Source organism: Nomascus leucogenys, chromosome 15 (assembly GCF_006542625.1).
Source record: "Nomascus leucogenys isolate Asia chromosome 15, Asia_NLE_v1, whole genome shotgun sequence".
NCBI lineage: Eukaryota > Metazoa > Chordata > Mammalia > Primates > Hylobatidae > Nomascus > Nomascus leucogenys.
This window is the reverse complement of record NC_044395.1, coordinates 6418426-6438679: the sequence shown is the minus strand read 5'-3', so window position 1 is coordinate 6438679 and position 20254 is coordinate 6418426. Positions and strand designations below refer to the sequence as shown.

General features: G+C 42.9%; 1 protein-coding gene across 2 annotated transcripts in view; it reads right to left on the bottom strand.

Moving 5' to 3' along the window:
- The window catches only part of ETS1 (ETS proto-oncogene 1, transcription factor), a 128540-nt gene that overhangs the window by 48875 nt on the left and 59411 nt on the right, over nt 1-20254 (bottom strand). Inside the window, exon 1 of one of the 2 annotated variants that reach the window (XM_003253387.3) lies at nt 14569-15038. The exons of the other annotated variant lie outside the window; for it this stretch is intronic. Coding sequence (XP_003253435.1) covers nt 14569-14650 — 82 coding nt within the window. The 5' untranslated portion in view covers nt 14651-15038. Of the gene's footprint in view, nt 1-14568; nt 15039-20254 lie in introns of those variants that run through there. 2 annotated transcript variants of the gene reach the window in all.

Here is a 20254-nt window from a genome sequence, read left to right as displayed (position 1 = left end):
AGATTTCAGCGACGGGTGGTGTGGCAGAATTCAAGACATAATTCTCTGAGCCTTACACACCATTCCAGTTGGGATCCAGCCCTGCCTTGGCAGCCGGCTCAGTGCTGCTTTATAATATACTGAGTTAGTCACTGGATTAGCAAGCACATTTACACACAGTGGCGCACAGCTGTTTAAAGACGCAGGATCCCCTTTTCTAGGTGCCAGATTCTGGCTATAAATCAACCATTGCAATCAGCAACCAGCAAACCCCAGAGGTGCATGGTTCCTGCAGACATCTTCCTTAGGGGAAGCCTGCTAGAACTGGGATGGCCATTTTCTGGGGACAGGAGGGACAACTGTGGCGAAGAAGGAAAGGTCGGTGGGCTTTTTCTGTCTTGAATCTTATTATCTTCAGGGGGCTGCCAGGTCTTCACTGACCTGGACCTTCCTGGCAGCAGCCTAGCTCAGGAAATGACACCTGGGAGAACGGGAGTTCTAATCCTGTCTGGCTGTATTATCAGGTATAGAGTTTTTCTCCTAAACCTTGAATGGCTAGGTCACCTCCCAGAAAAGAAAAGACTCCAGGGCAAAGAGGACAGTACTTCAGCAATTAAAATAATTTTAAATCCTGATAACATCAATTCCAAAAACTGCCTTGTTGAAGTGGCAAGGGCAATGTATAAAATAATGTTTAGAGTTGGAATCATAACTCAAGCCCTAACTCACGTTTGGTAAGAATGTGTGAGAGGCATTTGAAAATAATTGAACTGGCCACAGGGACGGCTCTGGCCCACTTGGTTATGGAGGTGTCAAGTGGAAAATTTTCTGTAACCAGGTTAACAGTAACCACAGTTTTAACAACCGCTGAAGTAATAACAGCGACAGCGGCAATGAACTTTTGTACAGAATTTAGTGACCTACAAGATAATGGTTTATTGAGCTCTGTGGCAATGAAAAAGTATAAAAGTTTTCACAGGAATTATCTCTAATCCTAACAGCCCTGAAAGCTCTTTATTATTATCTCCTTTGTAAGGATCAGAAAAGAAAGGTTTATAGAAGTTAAATAATTTGTCTAAGGAAAAATTAGTAAAGATCAAGCCTGAATTCAAACCCAGGGCTGTCTTACCTCAAAACTCTGCTCTTTCAAGACACGCTGCTGCCTCCAGTGAGGAATATTATTATAACCAACGTAATAAAAGGGAGGCTGTATGATTCAGGGACTCAATTACTTACTATCAAGCACCCTAAATGTAAATCCCTCTCCTTTTGTCTTAGAGGGCTTAGGTACCCAAAGATTTGAAATAGAGTTTATCTAAACTCTGTGTTGTAAGATCATGGTAAAAAGCCTGTGGCATAAATAAATCCACCTGACAAACATAAGAACCAAGAACCAATTACTAAATAAGGCAAATTTCATTTAGGCTCCTCTAGAACAGGAATTTAGAGAAGATTCATAAAGAGATTTGTGACTAGCTCGTGTAGGCAGAGCCTAGTGTGTATTCTGTGCCAGCTTTTGGAAGTTCAAGTATTACTTCCTTAGAACTTGTTTTCCCATAAAAACACTGAAAATATTTTCTTACAAGGCAAGGCAGTTGGGGGCAACTGAAGACTTGCATCATCTTTGCTCATCACTCTCTGCCTGCACCATGCCACTAGGCGGACATTTTGATCAAAGCCAGGAGAAACGAGCGGCAAGTCACCCAGGGCCCAATCTCATTAAAAAAGCTAAATCGCTGTTTGGTTCACCCAGCACCCCAGATCCTTCGGAGACTTTGCAGTCAGCCTGAAATTTCAAAGTTCTTTCATCAGATCATCCATTACAGAAGAGGATGGGTGGAAGGCATGGAAAAGCCACAAAGCTCCCTGCAAGAGACACCTTCAGAAATCTAGAAATAGATTCTTTATTTTTAAAAATCTCCAATTGAATCAGAGGTTAACATCATGTCCACCATGGAGATGCTGATTCATTCTGTGTGTATGTTTACTTTTCTACAAATGTCCCTCTTGCATCAAGTAGCTCCAAGCCCTAGGCTTGTGCCTCTGAACATCCCCTCCCTGGAGAATTCTCAAGCTGGGGTGGAGCTCTCCCTTCATTCCTCAATTGTCCAGTCTGGAAAGTGGGGGCCAAAGCACCAATTCTGTACACAAGTTTAGTAAATTTGGCTAGCCAACTTTCATGTGTCTACTTTGGATTTGAAAATGCACCATGGAAATCACGTGAAATTTTTTTTTCTTTTTTTTTTTTTACTTTCCCGCTACTAACACATCCCAATGGTAGATACGTATAAGTGAAATGAGTGCGTTCTTCCTACCCTTATAATGACAAGCCTGACAGAGAACACATCACACAGAAGAATGTGCCAAGAATCAAGCCCTCTTAGAAGAATGTTAGAAAGTTTTCTCTCCAAATGGATTCTGTCTAAGTAGGTAGGCCTTGGCACCTAGAAAGGTCTAAGATCAAATTTATGACTTGAAAACTCTATGGCTTTGGGCAAATTATCTGAACTTAAGTCTGGACTCAATTTCTTATCTACAAAATGGGAATTAAGGCATCAACCTCAAAGCGTTGTTTAAAGAATGTGATTATATATTTCTGTAAAGCACATTGCAAAGTATCTGACACATAGTAGGTACTCTGTGAATATTAGCTTCACTTCTCTCACTCCTCCAACTGAACTGCAGTTATGTAAAGAAAAAAAAAGCATCCAGCAGTTTTGAAGAATGTTTGGTTTCCATTAGGAGGCAAGGGAGGTGTAAGATTGAACCCTTCATCTTATATGAAATCAAGGATGCATTTCCTGTACACACACACATGAGTCACCCTTGGGGAGCTCATACGTATTTAGCATCCCCACTCCGTATCGTATCTCCCACTAATTTAATAACACTCCTTGAATCACCAAAGACTCCAGAGTACTTTCTAAATGTGAACTCATTAACTTTCCCACTCTCTCTCAAAGAAAGGCAGCTCACTCACTAGGAGCATCCTTCTTGGAGAAGAATACAAAGATAATGCAGACATGTGTCCATATCTGGTGGCTTAAAGTAAAGCCAGACTTGGGTATCCTGATTCTCACATCAGGCAACAGAAGGTAATAAGATGACCACCTATGCCACCCTGCCCAGATAACAGCAGAGAAAATACTCAAACCAGGCAAAGCTAAGACCAAAGACCCCTTAGGCCTGACCCAAAACTATTGGTACATGGAGGGCACCAAGCCATAGTGCTGAACCCCAATTTGAGGAGGAGACACACTTCATGACCTCACTAGGATTTGCTTTACAAGATAAAATTTTCCTGGCAAGCATTAAAGTTAGTGCCCAGATTCAAAACAACAAACTTAAAACTATTATCTTCGTTCTCGCTGTAATCAGGTGTACCACCCAACTTCCCATCCCTACCTCCTCTTCCCTAGTAATCCAGAGGTACTCAAGGTCACTACTGGCTACTTAAGGTTTACACCCACTCCCAAGGAAACACCAGCAACCAAAAGAATACTTCCCAGATGAAAAACCTGCCATTTGACCTTGGAATGCTCTGGCTCCCATAATGACCAAAATAAGGTCCGGCCAGAGGGGCTTACGCTTTTTGGTAAGGAACAACACATTGTTTTAGAGAGATAATCTGATATAACTCTGCTAAGCTCTCAGTGTCTATGCATGGTGCCACAGCAAACACCCTATGTCCCAAATGGAAACTAGCAGGGTGAAAAAATTGTTCATCTAAGATGACATTAATCTCTGTGTGCCTCCTTGGTACAGTTCTTTTCCATAACATGCAGCTTAAGATTCAAAGATTTTTTTCATTTTGTTTTGTTTTTACTGAAGCATTCCTCCAGCTACCTGAAGCTCTCACTGATTAAAATAGACCTCCTTTACTAAAAGGGGTAAACTGAGGCACAGAAGAACAAAGCAATGTGCCTTATAGTTCAGAATAGGTAAACAAAAATTGGACATCTATTATTTTCAAATCTCTTTAGATTAAAAGAAAAAAATGTATTTCTCAAAGTCCAAAGTCAACCTTCTCCAAAGGGAAACTGCATGTCTGTCTAGTAACCTATAGGATCATTCACACTATTTTTTCCTTGAGAAGGAACTAACTTTCCAGCCTACCAACAATTTTGCCAGTGCCTTGGCATCATGCATATCTGCACAACCTTTCCAGAGCCTATGTCATCGTGATCTGTTCAACCTGCTCAAAGCTCAGTAATCATAGTAATCTGTGCATAGTGACCAGTGCTACCTGCTCAAAGCTCAATAACCAGCCAGCTATCTGGGACTTGTCATAGATGCATAAAATATGTGGGACTTGTCATAGATGCATAAAATATGTGGGTGAAAACTACCTCCACCAAAAGAGAAGAGAATGCCTTGTTGACACTTTGATCTCAAGCTAACGTTTATTAATAACATTATTATTATATTTAAGTGAATGTACTAGATACTCATCGAATCAAAGAAATGTTTAAAATTCATGTGGCTGAACTCAAATGTCAGGGGATTTGGAGAAACTGACTGGAGCTTCATGTTCTAACTCTCCGCTTATTTGCCCTGGAACCTTGGGAGGGTAACTTGGCATCGGTGCACTGCACTTTCCTTATTTGTAAAATATTGGTAACACTAAGGATTACCATGAGCTCAAATGTGGTGAAGTCACATGGCAAACGGTAAAATGCTACCAGATATAGCCAAGTATTAAGGTGAACTAGCAAACAATATGCACAAACGGACCTTAGTATTTCCCCCAAATTCCACAAACACCCAAATATTTCTGAGAATTCTGAAAACAACAGACATGGAATTTTCAAGTTAGCTACAGCTGGGTTTGAATCTAAACTCCTCCACTCAGCAGCTTCGCAACCTTGGGAAGTCATTTAATTTCAGTTTCTTCATCTATGAAATGGCAATAATAATGCTTCACTATTGGGGCAAAATAATGAGGATACTGGCACAAAGTTCGCACCCAGTAGCTGTTAGAAAATAAACAGAACACGAGGAAAAAAGAAAAGATGGGTGGAGATGAGAAGTGCTTACACAAGCACCAGTAGATAAACTCTACGCTGTCATCAATGATCGTTTTCCCCCAAAAAACTGGCATGCTGAACTTAGGTCCCTGCTGTGGAAAGAGAAGGGTAACTGTGACAGACCTTTCTCAAAATGTAGAAATAACATCAATCAGATGAGACTTCAGATAACACCCATGTGCGGGCACCGCTCTTCCACCGCCGCCACACTCCAGTGCACATTTGTAGCTTCCGGGGTGGCTGGGGAAGCCAAGGCAGGTGGTTTCTTGTCCACTTCCAACTCTGCCAAGCAGCCTGTGCCCAGCAAAGGGTCAGCCAGTGGCCGCCCACAGAAGGGCCACACCATTCTGTGGGCACCCAAAGCACGCAAGCCTGGCCCTTCCCTCTGTGCAAACAGCAGGCCAGGGCCCTGACTCACTGGGCCTGTCAGGAAGAGGCGCTGCCGTGGCTAACAGCAGAATGCATTCTCAAGGCAGGAGGGACTGTTGCTGACCAGAGCAGCCTATCAAGAAGAGACAGATTGGATGAAATAAGCTCATCACTCAGCCCACAGACTCGGCCTGTGGAAACAGCTGGACTAGCTGCTTCACCTACTGAACCCTTGACTTACATCTCCCTCCTCCAGGTGAGAACCTGCACTGGAGCTGCCTTCCGCTGCAACTGCAGCAAGGGCTCATGGAAAAGGGAAGCTGAAAGGAAGACCATGAGGAAGGCATGACCCTTGGCTCAGTGCTACCCAAGACAACATGCCTCCATTTCCCCAATGGTAAGCTAGGCTGGCAACAATTTCTCACATCTCTTTCTCTGTGGAAGTAGCCCTTTACCAAAGCACCCAAAATTCCTCAATGATTAAGTTGTTATTGACAGAATTTGGGGATTAGGACGCAAATCCCCACGTTGCCTACCTCTTGAATGGCAGTCTACACTCTCTCCAAGCCTTGGCTGTTTTAAATGTTACCTAAAGTCATAAGATGTCAGTGTTAGGAGAAATCTGACAGGTCATCATTCCAATGAATTTATTTGACTGATGAAGAAAATGAGGTGCATAAAAATGCAATGACTTGCCTAAGGTCACACAGACAGACACAGAGGCAGAGCTGTGGCTGGAGACCAACACTCCGGACTCTCCAGCCCACATTCTCCCCACAGAGTGGACACTGTTTATTTCATACATAATATTTATTCCTATTGGTAAGGAACAAATATGGTAAGGTCTTCCTTATCATCTGTGAATCTTAATTGCATTCTGTGCATTTATTTCGTGTCTTAATGATGTCAGACAACTGATGCGTAAGGTATGGAATTAAATTTTTGGCAAAAGATATCAAATAGGAGAAATGTGTAGGTACTAGAAGTATTAAAGTCAGTTACATGGAAACTCTTTCACTGAAAATTTCCTGTGATAAATTTCCTAAAGGGTATTTCAAAATCAGACTTGGGCGGGGGCAGTGGCTCATGCCTGTAATCCCAACATTTTAGGAGGCCAAGGTGGAAAGACTGTTTGAGGCCAGGAGTTGAAGACCAGCCTGGGCAACATAGCAAGACCTCATTTCCACAAAAAATAAAAAGAAAATCAGACTCAACAACACATTTTTATTCTGAACATGAATGATACTAATGCATCACCCAACTCTAAACGCATCACACAACTCCAATTGCACACAAAAAAAGTAATTAATTGAGAAGAGGTATAATACCTGGCACATAGTGGGAGACCCTAGATACTTCAAAAAACCTGTGTCTACAAACCCTCACCAGGCTTAGAAGATTCCTGTGCCTGACCGAGGTTATTTTCCATTTGTACCTTGGAAATATGTACCTGGTCGATTCTGTCATCTTCTCTGAGGTTTAACGCTTATTCTGATAAACTGATACAGAGGTTTTAACAACAGCATGAGTGGGAGGGAAAGTAACCAAAAAAAAAAAAAATTACCTATCTCATAAGCTTACTCAATAACTCTGCTCTGCCCTTAAATATCCCTACTTTCAAAGGCAAAATTCATCCTGAGGTTCAAAACGCTCTTTGGGTCCTGGCCTCCTACTTCCTTCCTTCATCCCTTTCTACAAGTAAGTTTTTTTCCTTCATGTTTATCTAGGCATCTCTTTCATTCCAAACTTGCAGCATTCCTCCCACGCTGCTCTCTATATGGAAAATCATCCTTCCCTGTTCTTACACCTCCTTTAAATGCTTCAGAAGTGCCCCTGTTTCCCATGAAGCTGACCTATGAAACTAATTTAACACTGTTGCAAGAGAGGGCTTAACAGACACAGAAGATACAAACAGTCATTGATCCGCACATATTTTCATAAATGTAAACACTGGTCCTCCTGCATTTTTTGCCATGGAAGCACCTGGAACCCAGGGAAGACTTCATCTGAGTTGTCCTGACCACCCACCCACCCATGAGGGATTTAAAGTATTCAGAAACGACCACAGGCAAGGAGTGGAAACAACAGACCCAAAACTGTCCATGGGGCCACCTGAGCCTGGAATTCCTAACCAGGTGTAATGCTTGGCCCAGATGGAGGCTTTTCCAAAAATCTATGTAATATCACTTAAATTCGTTCATCTTTAATTTTACAATCTCCTTTCATTCATTCTTTCATACTTTCTTACTCTTTTCCTGTCCTCATTCTTATTCTTGTCTTTTTTTAATTCAAAAAGAATTTTGCAATTGAATCCACCATTCCCTTCCTCCCCTTCTAAAGAATTGAGGGCTTGTTTTTTATTTTTGCTTTTGTTTTTGCCCACTTTAATGGTACAAAAAGAAAACACAACTTTTTTTTGCCCCTTTTTAGCCCAAAGTAAAATTTCTCATCTTCAATAAACATTTAAACAAAACAAAACAAAAACTGTAATTGTCTTCACTTGTGTAATGAAGACACATCCCTCTACTTCAAAGTTCATTTTATCTCTCTGTCACACACACACACACACACGTGCGTGTGCACTACATGCAGAGTTTACAGTTTCTCCACAGAACCTTGCAAAGCAAAAATCAATGGCTTATCACAGTTACCCAAAGCTACCAAGAGGTTTCAAATGCTTGAAGTGAACTTGTCTGAGGTTGATTTGGGTTTCTCAGATGCTGAGAAACAAATTTAAAATATAATTCATGTTTGGGGGAAAACCATAGTAAACTTAAAGGGCTTCAAACTCTTAATCATGCCTTATTAGCTTACTTAGATGGTCTAAACCCTAAAATTGGCAATTGACAGAAGATATTCTAGAAAGTACCATTGACCAAATTTAGTGTCTAACTTGGGTGACCCTTATCTGTGGGGAGAGCCCTAGTTAATGTCTGTCATTCTGATGCAATTATTAATAGTGCCCCTTTACACCCTCAAAGGTATCCCAGCTTGGGTGGTAAATTATACGATTTTCCTATCTCTACACCATTATGATCTGAAGTCCAACAGCCTTAAAATTTCTAATACTACTTTGGGTCTAAAAGCACTATCTGGGTCAATATTTTACAACTCTTAGAGACAGTAGTAAATGCTACAAGAAAAGACAATTGAGAAAAGTGGAAGGGGCAGTAATAAGCCACATTTGAAGGGTCAAGTGACAGGCTTGCACCCAAGCAGTAGACACTGGAAAGCACCTGGGAAACATGACAGCGTTGGCCAAGTGATCAATAAAATATTTAAGGCTTGATTAGCAATATTTTGAGCGTGTCTGTAAGCATGGCTCCCTGCCAATGAAACCAGACCTACCACAATCCACCCTGCAGACCTATGTCTTTCTGTATCTGCATGGAGATTATAAATTATACAATCAGAAGGAAAAGGGAATGCAGATAGGCAAAGGCTTCAGAAAAGCAGCCAAGTAGAAATAGCCTGTTTATGCAATTTGGAAAACATCCACTGAAGTTTTGAAAAAGATATCATCAACCCAACAGAAAAAAAAAAGCAGAAAGTAGCTACAGACGCATGACAAGTAAAAATGATAGATTTGGGAATAGCCTTGACATTCCTAACCCTCAGTTAAGAACAGCTTAACAGCTGTGAGCGAAGGGTAGACCTAGAACACTGCGAACACAGAGGCAAATGCTATCAGAGGTTCCTTGTGAGCAGGAAAATGGAGCCAAGGTTTTCATTAAGGAGCAGCTAAATAAAAACACAGAGATGATGTGTTCATATACAAATTCCTCTGCGGTGACAGCGTGGGCCCAAGCATACTAACTCTTTGGGAAAATACTCCCCATAATGCAGTAATAAAGAAACCAACGCTTTAACCTTAGACAAGCGGCAGGGGAGTGTGCCTGTGTGTGAGCCATGGGCTGGGACAGCTGGCAGGTCTGCAGGTAGACACCTGGGGCTGTCCTTCCTTCCTTGTGCCAGGACAACTCCAGACCATGTGCCCTGACACACGGAATGGACTTTTTTAAAAAACTAAATTTTAGGGGAAAAAACAAAATTTATATGAGGCATAGGCAGCAAATGCAACTCAACTATCTATGGCCTCTCTGCAAGCAGGAAAATTAAATTTTAACTGCCTTAAGAAAATGAACTAGTTTGCCAAGCTATGTCTTATCATCCTGATTATGAGAGATTCAAGGCACAGCAACATCGGTGATGAAGGGGATGAAATGGGCAGAATCTGGAGGCTCAGCGAAGGACTGACCTTGGAGGTGAACATAATCACCTTCCCACCTGTGAGAGAGCCAAGGCCATCTGGAAGACGTTGCAAAAACAAGAATCCTGGTTCTCTGCCTTTCATTCTGAGGTAAGCATTGCTGGAACTCTTAAACATCTTTCTAAAGCAACACATCTGGACTGCCAGGCCTGGGGACAGCCCACAGGATGGACCCTCTCCCCAAGCAGTACGAAGCACTGGGCTAACAATGAGGCCACCTGATTCAGCTCAGGGGGGTCTTGCAGAGGTAGCAGGGAGCCACTGTACCTCCTGAACCCCCAAAGCACCGACCAGCATTGCCTTCTCACCTGCCTGTGTTCTAATTTCCAGAGTTTTTGAGAATAACTCAAAATTTTAGGTATAAAATGCCTACAACATCTCATCAGTTTCTAAATTTCTAGAGTGTGGCCTTAGGCCAAGTATGCATCTCTCAGAAACTCATTTTCGTCATCTGAAAAATGGAGAAAATAATACTTCCACCACACCTCAGAGTAAGTGTGGAGCATAAAAGTGCTCTTTTATCTGATTGTGCCCAGCACACAATGCAGGCTCGATGTGTGCTTCAGAAATATCCCAACAACTTTTGAATGACAAGAACCTACCGCCTTCAGTGCAAGCTCATGGAATTCCACCACAGCCATGGATTATTCATTACACAAGCCAGAGAGACATCTGTAATTACACTGGCACTGTGACCATTGTAGAGGTATCTGCTGTATTCTGAAACAGGGAGACTCTCCTGAAAAATCCTGACCTACACTAACCAGCTCTCAGTTTTGCAGAGATTTGATGGAGCCCAGAGTGACCTGGGCTCTGGGAGGTTGACCACGGGCTGGTTTGTCTCCTGGAGGGAGGCGATGCTCCTACAGGGTGGTCTGGCCTCTTTAAGAGAAAAAAAAAAGTTACACAGACAAAAAAACAGCAACACAAACTAACCAAAAATGCCAGGAATGCAAGCTCTGCCAACCAAATAAATAAATAAAATAGGAGATGCTTTATAATAACTGGACATGATGCATTTCTCAGCTCTGCATAATTGAAAACTTGACTTTTCCATCAACCCTGCAAATGTTCCCCTTGCCTCTAGACTTGGTAGCCTTCCTGCTCTGAGGTAACAATGACAATCTCCATCACCCAAAGTAACTGGCCACCCCCTGTGCCTCCAACAGTGAGAGCTGGACTTCAAGACACCCTCTGAAAGTTACCTCTCACTATTTGCTCCCTGGAGAACAGAATGAAGTTTCATGGGCATGAGATCTCAGCCAAGCAGGTGAAAAGGTCCTCCTTAACTTTACTCTTCTTTCCCTCTAAAATAGTAGATTATCAGGAGGTACATAACACAGCCACCTTATCTTCTAACAAACATTCAAGGGCCTCTGAAAATTCTACACTGGTCAGGATAATTTTTTGTTGACTTGTTTTGTAGTTAACTGCTAAATAATATTTATTATGGATCAGGCACTGTTTTCAGATTTTGCACATATTCATAGATTTAATCCTGATATTCATCCTATGAAGCAGAATGATTACATTCATTTTATAGATGCAGAAACTGGAGCACAGAGAGATTAAGTCATTTGTCCAAAGTCACACAGCTGCTAAGTGGCCGAGCTGAGATTCAAATCCAGACAGGCTGGCTCCAGAGTCTCTGCTCTGAACCATAGAGCTCTTTAGTCTTTAATGGAGTATGGTCGGCGGGGATCTGGGAGCACAGTGAGCACGTGATCTAATAGACTGGGCAGCTCTGCCCTTCCTTCTTGTCTACACTGATGAAGAAACAAAGACCAATCAAGCTGAGCAAGGACAAAGCTTCTTCCTATCTCTAAGTATAATGCATGTTCCCAATGGATGTACACCCTCTGCTGAGGGCGGGTGGGGCGAGAGGCTGATCCTTTTATCCTTATAAAACGGCAAGTATCCAGGATTAGAGCTCCTGCTCTTATCTGGACATTAAGCTCACCTCACCAAGAAGGCACAGCAGAGTGTTGAAGGAAAGGAAAAATTAAGTGGCTTGGGAATGTGTTGGCTTTGGCACCTGGCCCCTTCACAGCAGGCTCCACCAGGAGAGAACCAGGAGTGAACCCAATGGCTATGTTTGTTTTTAAGCTATTTAAGATCCTTGCAATCACACTGTTGCAATCAAATAGCATATCCCACCTTACTCTTACACTTGCAAGGAAAAGTCAATTCTAGTGTTATTTCAGAGTATATGTTAATTTAGTACTTAACGCTGTCAAACTCCTGTGAAGTCTCAGAATAGAATAAAAGTGCATAAAGGTTCTTGGTCAGGTCCCAGCCAGGAAGACAAATAATCCTGGTCTTGCGGCTCCTGTCTGGACACCCCACTTCCTTACTGCCTCTCTTTGGCACTCATGAATTTGGGAGGGGGTGGGGAGAAAATTCTGGTTTAATCATTTAAGCCAGATAAGATCCCACACTAGCTGTCTCCACACATAAGAAACTAAGCAACCCAAAGAAATCATTCTGACAAATATTTAAGTCACAGCTGTGGATAAAAAGCTACGCTGTGAGAAGTTAAACTTTAAACACATGTCCTATATGGTCCGATGGGCAAGGCAAATCTGCAGTTAGCCAATGTCTTGTCCTTCCACTAACAAAAGCAGACAGCCCTGGCCAGAGACACTGTTTCTCCCATCCTTGCTTTGCACCTGCAAGTTAAGTCTCAGTTGAGGTTTCTTTGCTGAGCTTTTGGAAGGTATCTTGCAACATTACTCAAAGCAATGCGAAGTTAGAAACAGGAATTGATTGTACTTCAGCCACTGGCTCACTACATATTTTTATGTCAATTATTTACCTTTTCTGTGGCTCTCTTTTCCTCTCTGAGGTATGGGTATAATGTTCGCATATAAGCAACTAAAGGTCCAGAAAAAAAAAAAGTTGATTATAGTCTATATATTTTTTCAAGTTTTTGTCTTTATTTTTTCCAAGATAATACATAATGGTGCTAGAAATCAAACCTCTTTACAATGAATGGCAGAAGACTGCCCAATTTCTTTGGCCAGTTGAAATTTTGTTGTATCGGAGGTCACAAACAAAAGATGACCAATGGCTTGGAAATCTTTTTTGAAAAAGAAAGCCATTGCAAATATGCTTATTATAATGGACGCTGACTGTAGCGTTAGGCCTTATTGTCCCCATTTTACAGAAGAGAAAGCTAAAGAAAGTTACTTGCCCAGAGTTTATTTTTAATCAGTAACTGAAATGACAGCACCATATACATTGTCTCTAATATTTAATATTAAATTACCAAAAAAATTGCCTCAGCTGTTCACTGTGATCTGAAACATGTGTTGCCAGGGCTCTTTTTCATTCCCAGGATGAAAGATCCCTTGTAGGTACGTGGACTGACATATCGACACGATATTTCCCAGATGACCAAATCTGTCTCTTCCCCCATAAACACCCATAACAACACATATAAACATGCCGTTCTTAAGGAAAGGACCTATTAGTTGAGTTTATATCTTTGTTGTGAACTATCTTTTCATTTCTATATACGGTTTCAATCAACTGACGAACAGAACTCATTCTAGCTTCCTCGAACCCCCAAATACAACCATCATAGAAACATCATCTCTGAATTGTAGGCCTAAGTGCCTTAAACGTCTCCATGGTTCCAGCTGCGCTCTCAGCATTGCTCCCACCACCATCATCCTTGCGAGGAGACACAATCTCAGCCTTCTGTGCACAGCAGCCCTGGAGCTGAATGTCAGGGGGCCCAGAGGGAGGGGACAAGACCTACATGTCTTTATTAATATTTCTGAAGGACCTCAGAATGACAAAACGTCAGTTTGGTTGTGTTGAAAGTTTAAGCAGAGTAAGAAAGGGTTAAAGTAAGCAATAAATTCTGGCAGAGGCAAAGAAGTGTTAACCACAGGGGGCAGCAACTAAACTTATTGATAATCAGATACAACGGAGGAGACTGTTCTTAAAATTAATTATTTTCCAGGGTGCATTGCCTTCTCCCTATATCTTTCTATATACTTTCACCTCCAAAATCACTCATCTCTAAGGATAGCTGGCGGTGCCTTATCCTAAAAGAAAGCATCTTTCCCTCTCAAACTACATTTGTTTCAGAAATTCTGTAAGGCCAGACTCTCTTAAATTGCTTAGCACCAATATTTGTGTCAAAGAAAAAAAAAAATTACTTCCTATCCTTCTCTTCTTCGAATGCATATAAATGAACGAGTTGGACAACACCGTGTACCAAAGACACAAAGTCACATTTGGGTGTTGGATGCTTTCCTTCCAACGGACCTTTGGTACCAGAAGAAAAATTTATGGCAGATTAGAAACATGGGTAAAGTAAGTAACCTACATGAATAGGGTCGGACGTTTCTCCAAGTTAAGAGGATAATTTCAATTCTCCTCCGGTCTCCTTACCCTCAACCCAGAAAAGAGGGGCAAGGCATGTGACAGGGACGCTTGGGGAGGCAAGACCTTATTTGAAAATCTGCCTGAAGGCCAACCCGTTAGACTGCCCGGGGCCTCCACCCAGCCTCAGTTCTACGGGGGACGTGGAGTCAGGGGATGACGTCCTCTGAGGCAGCGTCCATCTCTCCTTAACATTAAGGAATAAGGCCAGAGGGCTCTCGCTCATTTGGGAAAATAAAAAAAAGCAGGAATGGGGCGCTGGAAATTCTATAAGCTTTTCCCCACCACTGACAAAAACACAGTTGTGAAAATAAATACCACCCCCCAAACCAAGGGTCTAGGGCCACCAACAGTCCTCCTCCTCCTCCTCCTCTTCCTCCTCGTCCTCCTAATCCAGCTGCCAACAGCATCCCCCGCTCCTGAAGAAATGCACCGCCCAGAAGGGAACGGCGAAAGGGGGAAGAAGTCCAGGGGACCCCCGGCCTCTGGCCGAGAGCTTGGGTGGGGGCCTCGGCCGTCGCCACTCACCCGGGGAGGGGAAAAGCTCCAGATCGACTTTTTCCGTCTTGATGATGGTGAGAGTCGGCTTGAGATCGACGGCCGCCTTCATGGTGCCAGGAGTAGGGGACGTACGGGATGGTAGCAAGTTTGCAGTTACTGTTGTTTTTCTTTTTAATGAGGATTAGTAACAGGGGGAAGGGGACGGGGGAAATCCGACTTTCTTCCCAAAAATCTCAAATTCCCGCTGCCTTTCTTTCCCCCGCGCCCGGACGGTGCGCGCCCGGCACTCCAGGGGAAGTTGGCACTTTGCGGCGAAGTGAGCGCGCTCGGGTCCCAGCCTCGCCCGCGCCGCGCCCGCTCCTCCTGCCCGGCCCTCGCCCGCTCCCTCCTCTCCGCCGGCGGCTGCCTAGCTCGCTCTCGATCTCCCGGCCGCTCTCCCTCCCTCTCGCCCTCCCGCGCTCTCCCCTCCTCTTTAGGGCGTTTCTCGCGGCGCCGCGTCTCGGCCGCTGGGTCCGCGCGCCCCGGGCCCGGCGATGTCCGCTTGGGGGAGCGAGGGGCGGGGCGTCGGGGCAGGGCGGGGAGCCGGGGGCGGGGCCGAGCACCGCGGCCAATCTCCGCCCGCCGCCCAAAGCGAAAGGAAGAGCAGGCGAGCGCGGGGCCGGGCCGCGACCGCGGAGGAGCAGTGCGTGGAGCCCGCGGCCGCGGAGCCCAGGCAGGGGCGGGAAGGGCCGGGAGCGGGTGTGCAGGCTGGGTGCACAGGCCGCCTCCACCGTTTCGGGAAAGTCCGTCTGATTCTCCACGCATTCTTGAGGGCTTGGTCACCCGCTCTCTCCCCCACCCAGTAGCAGCATAGTTTTCCAAGTGCGTGTACATCATTCATTCACAAAGACTGCCACACAGGACATGAGGCATGTGGATGAAGGCGAGCGTGCAGGCAGGCGCAGGGGATTCGTGAGCCCGTGTCCTCAAAGGGCTTTAGGATTATTGGACTCCAGCGGGATCTTGAGTCAGGGCGTGTGTTTCTGGAGGAGGCTTCAGTTTTTCAGAGCCCACCCATGTAATGCTCCTGCGTTGGCAGGAGAGTCCAGAATGGGACCCCAAACTAGAACCCAGCCATGAGCTTCCGTAAGCTTCCAATTTACCTCCAGCAGTGGTTGGGTTGAAGGGGAAGTTATGATTTATTTCTAATTATTCTGTTCCTCTAATTATGTCACCATTGCCCAAAGCTTTGTCTTTCCTTTCACAGACTCTCCTCTTTTAGATAAAACTAACAACCCTCCCACGACCGCCACCAAAAAAGTGATGCAGAGGCTCTGTGGTTTTGAATTTCTGGAGTACATCATTGGCAGCCATGACAGAATCACAATGCACAGTTTCTGTTCCATTTGGGAACTCCCAACACTTGAGATAAAACAACATGAACCCGAATAATTCATGGTTTGCCACTAATACATTGGTTGTAATAAATAGAGATAGTTTGTCCTAATTAACAAATCAACCAATACATTTATATCTAAATACATAGCTAGAACCAGGCATTGAGCTCCATCTTTGATTAACAGAAAGATTAAACATAAATCTTCCTGAGCAATCTCAGAGAAAGCTATTTTTAATGTGTCCTGATTTCTAAGCACATTTGAACTCCCAACATTTGACTATAACTGTAACCTCTGCCTCTGGTAAGTTTTAACACACAGGCTTACCTTCATCTAAACCCAGTTTTGTGCCCTTGAAGACTTAGTAATTTGCAGATTTCCCACAGCAAATCGGGGAGGAAGCCAGGAACAGAAAAATCTCTGGCTCCTGGTCTAAACTCCAGATTAAGTCCCTCCTTAGTGACCAGAGGAAAATATTTGTATGTGATAGTCCTAATTTTTGAAAGAACAAAGACTGTTGCAATCCAGCTGTGTTTCCAAAAGGTATGAGAAAACAATACTGGCCTCCAGATGACAAGAACAGACACTTCTGGTCCTGGGAAAAGCCTAGGGAAACAGCTGATGAATGAATTGTACATTTACACGTCCAAATGAACCACAAAAAAAAAAAAAAAAAAAAAAAAAAAAAAAAAAAAAAAAAAAAAAAAAAAAAAAGGTTCTTGAATCAATTCTGCCTTACTCACTATGAATTCATCAGGAGAAGAAGTGAACAAATCTAGAGTTGCTTTGGGGAATTTTGTTTTGTTGATGTTGTATTAAGGAAATGTTGGCATTTTTTAATCCAAGTGTGAGTACTTCTCTATTTTCAAATGCAGATTCCTCAGAGCAACTCCTTTCTCTCTTCCCCAGTCTGCTCCTCAACTTTCTTCCCCAGACTAGCCCTAAACACTGCTGCTAACATCCACCCAAATTAGATACTAAAAAAGCCCACCATGATTAAATTGTAAACACTTTCCACTCTACCAATGAGGAAAATTATTCTTTCTAATTCTTCAATAGTGACAACTCAGATAGTCAATCATCCATTTCCTAATCCAGTCCTGAAGCACAGAAACAAAATGTGTGAATGTCCAAATCAAGGAATAGGGTTGCGTAAAGCAGGAGTTTGGAGAGATAGCCAGGCGCCACCACAGGCTGCCAGGAAAGTTACCTCCAGATGATACTAATTATGAATATTTATGCCATCAGAAGTTATGCATCTAACCCTGGATTTGGATGAAGAGCACTAATAAGGTCATGTTAAAATATTTTTTACATATTTAAGATACAATAATCCGATCAGTTCTGCCAGGGTCATGCTTCATTAATCTAATCAATGTTGATAAATGAAATTTTTATTCATTCTCTTTAGGACACAAGTAGATTTTTCTAAATGTTCATATGGACTTTAAATGATATTTCTATGTTATCATATGCTAAAAAAAAGGATGCCTAGGCTAGTGCCTAAGACATTACAGAGCTCAATAAATGTGTGTTGAATGATGAACTATCAACTTTTTGGTCACTATGGGCTTCCTAATTCAATGGTTAAGTGAGTTTGATATGCTCTGGCTTGTGAAGATGAACTAAAAAGTGTCGGAGGCTGTGCCCTTTTCCCTTCATAGTAGAGCAGAACCTCTATCCCCAGCACTCACGTCCACTCAGTTACATGTATGCCTCAGTGTCCCCACCAGCCAAACAACAGCAGCCAAGCATTGTCTTTCATCCACTTGGGCAAGATACTTCAATACCATATCTGGTTTTTAAGGCACTCAGGAAAAAAAAATCAATCAAATAAATACTTCTGTGCTTGTGCTTGTACTGCGGCAGTCTGTTCCTCCTGCATTTGGGAAAAAACAGAATTGTATTTTTAAGCATTCCTTAGACTTCGGCTAATTATATCCCACCAAGTGCTGAATCGCCTTACACTAGGAACGTCAAGCCAATAAGGGCCAAGAAAAGTCTGCAGGAGTTGAGGAACAGAAGAGTGGAGCTAGACAATAATATTAAGAAAATAGTCACCTTCATACAGGAATTCCTCAAGCACATGGAGTATGTAAAAAGCATACTTTCCTTTTTATTTATACTCCTCCCTCAACTCCACCCCAACTTCAATAAAAAGGAAATATAAATGTACACTTAATGTTGAACAATCATGGAAGACAGACTTTCCCTCTCCAGAAGTGTCCTAGCATGTTGTCTACTCCTGAGTCTTGAACTTCAACAAAACAAAGAATCTCTGAGTTTTGAGCTAAAATATGCTTTACTGAAGGTAGGTACAAAAACATTCAGACCACTAACGGCTGATCCAGAACCAGTTTATGACTCACAGATGTTGATTTACTGGTATAAATGTAAGATTTAGAAAAAAAAAAAAAAAAGCCCTCAATTAACAACAACCTGTCTGAGCTGCATTTGTGGTCTCATTTTTCTCTGAGAAAAGGCAACAGTCTCTGTCATACACAGAAACAGGCTTTGAAAGCTTACCTCTAAGGCAAGTGGTTTCTACATGATAAGTTTAGTCATTAAAAAGCACACTAGGGAAGAAAAATGCCTGGCACTTCAATATCTACATTATCAGGCAGCAATAAAATGGAAAATTAGAGATAGGAAGGAAAATTAAAATAACTCTCTTAATTAAACTTGGATGCCAAAAGGCCTTAGGGTCAGCTAAGGGACCCAAGTCAGGGGACTCTCAGATGGTACTGTTGCTGACTGCAGGCTGGCTCTGTGACCTCACCAAAGCCACTTAACCTTTTTGTGTCACAACCTCATCTCTGTTTCAGGGAATAAAATCAGCCCTAGCTCTCCCTAGAATGGAACACAGACTCATTGGCTATTGTTTAGAAGGCACAATAAACAATGAGGGTAGGAGGAGCTGCAGTCAGGAGGGAAGAAGGGAGGGTGGGGTGGGGTTGGGGGAGAGGGGAGAACTTGGGAGCCTGTTTGCCCTGGAAAGCTCTCTAAAAGAAAACAAAGAGGATAGTAGTGTGGGCTTTGGAATAAGACTCAGGTTCAAATTCTTACTCTACCAACTAACCAGCTGAATTGCCACAGGTAAGTAAGTCATTTAAACAATCCTGAACCTCAGTTCCTCCATGTTTCAACTAGGGATAATAGTAGCACACACCTTTTAAGGCTATTTGAATGATTAAATGAGATAATGTATGCAAAGAATTTAGCACAGTGTCTAGGTGAGAATTAGTATTTGATTATTGTTATTAAGATCTGGTATACAGTAGAATATGTGAGAAATCACATTAAATGTCTCTCTACAGCCATCTCTTTGCAGAATAGCTTGGATGCTCAATTTTCCTGAATGATCTCCAGGGAGAGATAGAACAACTATCACCACATTTCATTTAAAAATCTCTTCAAGCCCCTTCCTCAATTCTTAAACTGGCAACCTGCCCAGCATCAGCCTCACTTGAGAAATTCCAGAACTACCTGATTGAAGAAGAGAACTACAGATTTATATTTGTTTTGAGTCACAGAAAAGTGATAGTTTAAATTCTGAAAGAAGATCACATTTGTAGTGCCTCTTTGGAGACAAAACCTCAGGTCTTGCGTTTGTCACATGTTAGAGCTCAATGGGAGTTTATCAGTGCTCTCCGAGTCCAGCACTCCTATTTACCAGAGGAGAAAAATGAGTTTGAGTGAGGAAATTATTATTTCCAGGGCCACACAACCTAAAAAAGTCAGTGTCAGTACTAGAACCAGATGCCCTGATAGCAGTTCTCTCCCTGGAATCTCCTTGCATTTACTTTGCATTTCACTTTGGCAGGAGAAGTACCAGACACCCTTGAGACACAAGACAGGATACAATGGACATAGGAGTAGATAGATGAGCAGACTCAATTTCTAGAGATCCAACTTATTCTCTACACTGGATGTATTGTCTTTGGGCAAATACATTGCAGGATAACCACACTATGGTTCCCTGTGGGAGACAGCTTGGCATGGGCTGTCAGGAGAGAAAGGGCCTGGGTTGGCTCTATTGCTGTCTGCAGTTTCTTTAGACTATAATTATGAACTATTCAACTGCATCTGCAGCCCCAACAATGTGGAATGGATTGGCCTAATCCACAGACCAAGTGACATTTTAAAATCCAGCAGTTTAGACATGTATTCCTCTTGCAGCAAATCAAACACGGCTCAGACAGGAAGAGGTAAGGAGCTGCCCAAGGTTAGAGGGTTCTGAGGTCTCATCCACACCCAGTGTTGTGTGCTTCCCTGAAGCAGGCTGAGCATGTTGCCTGGGATTGCTGCAAATGCAGAATGCAGGCTACTCTGTGAGC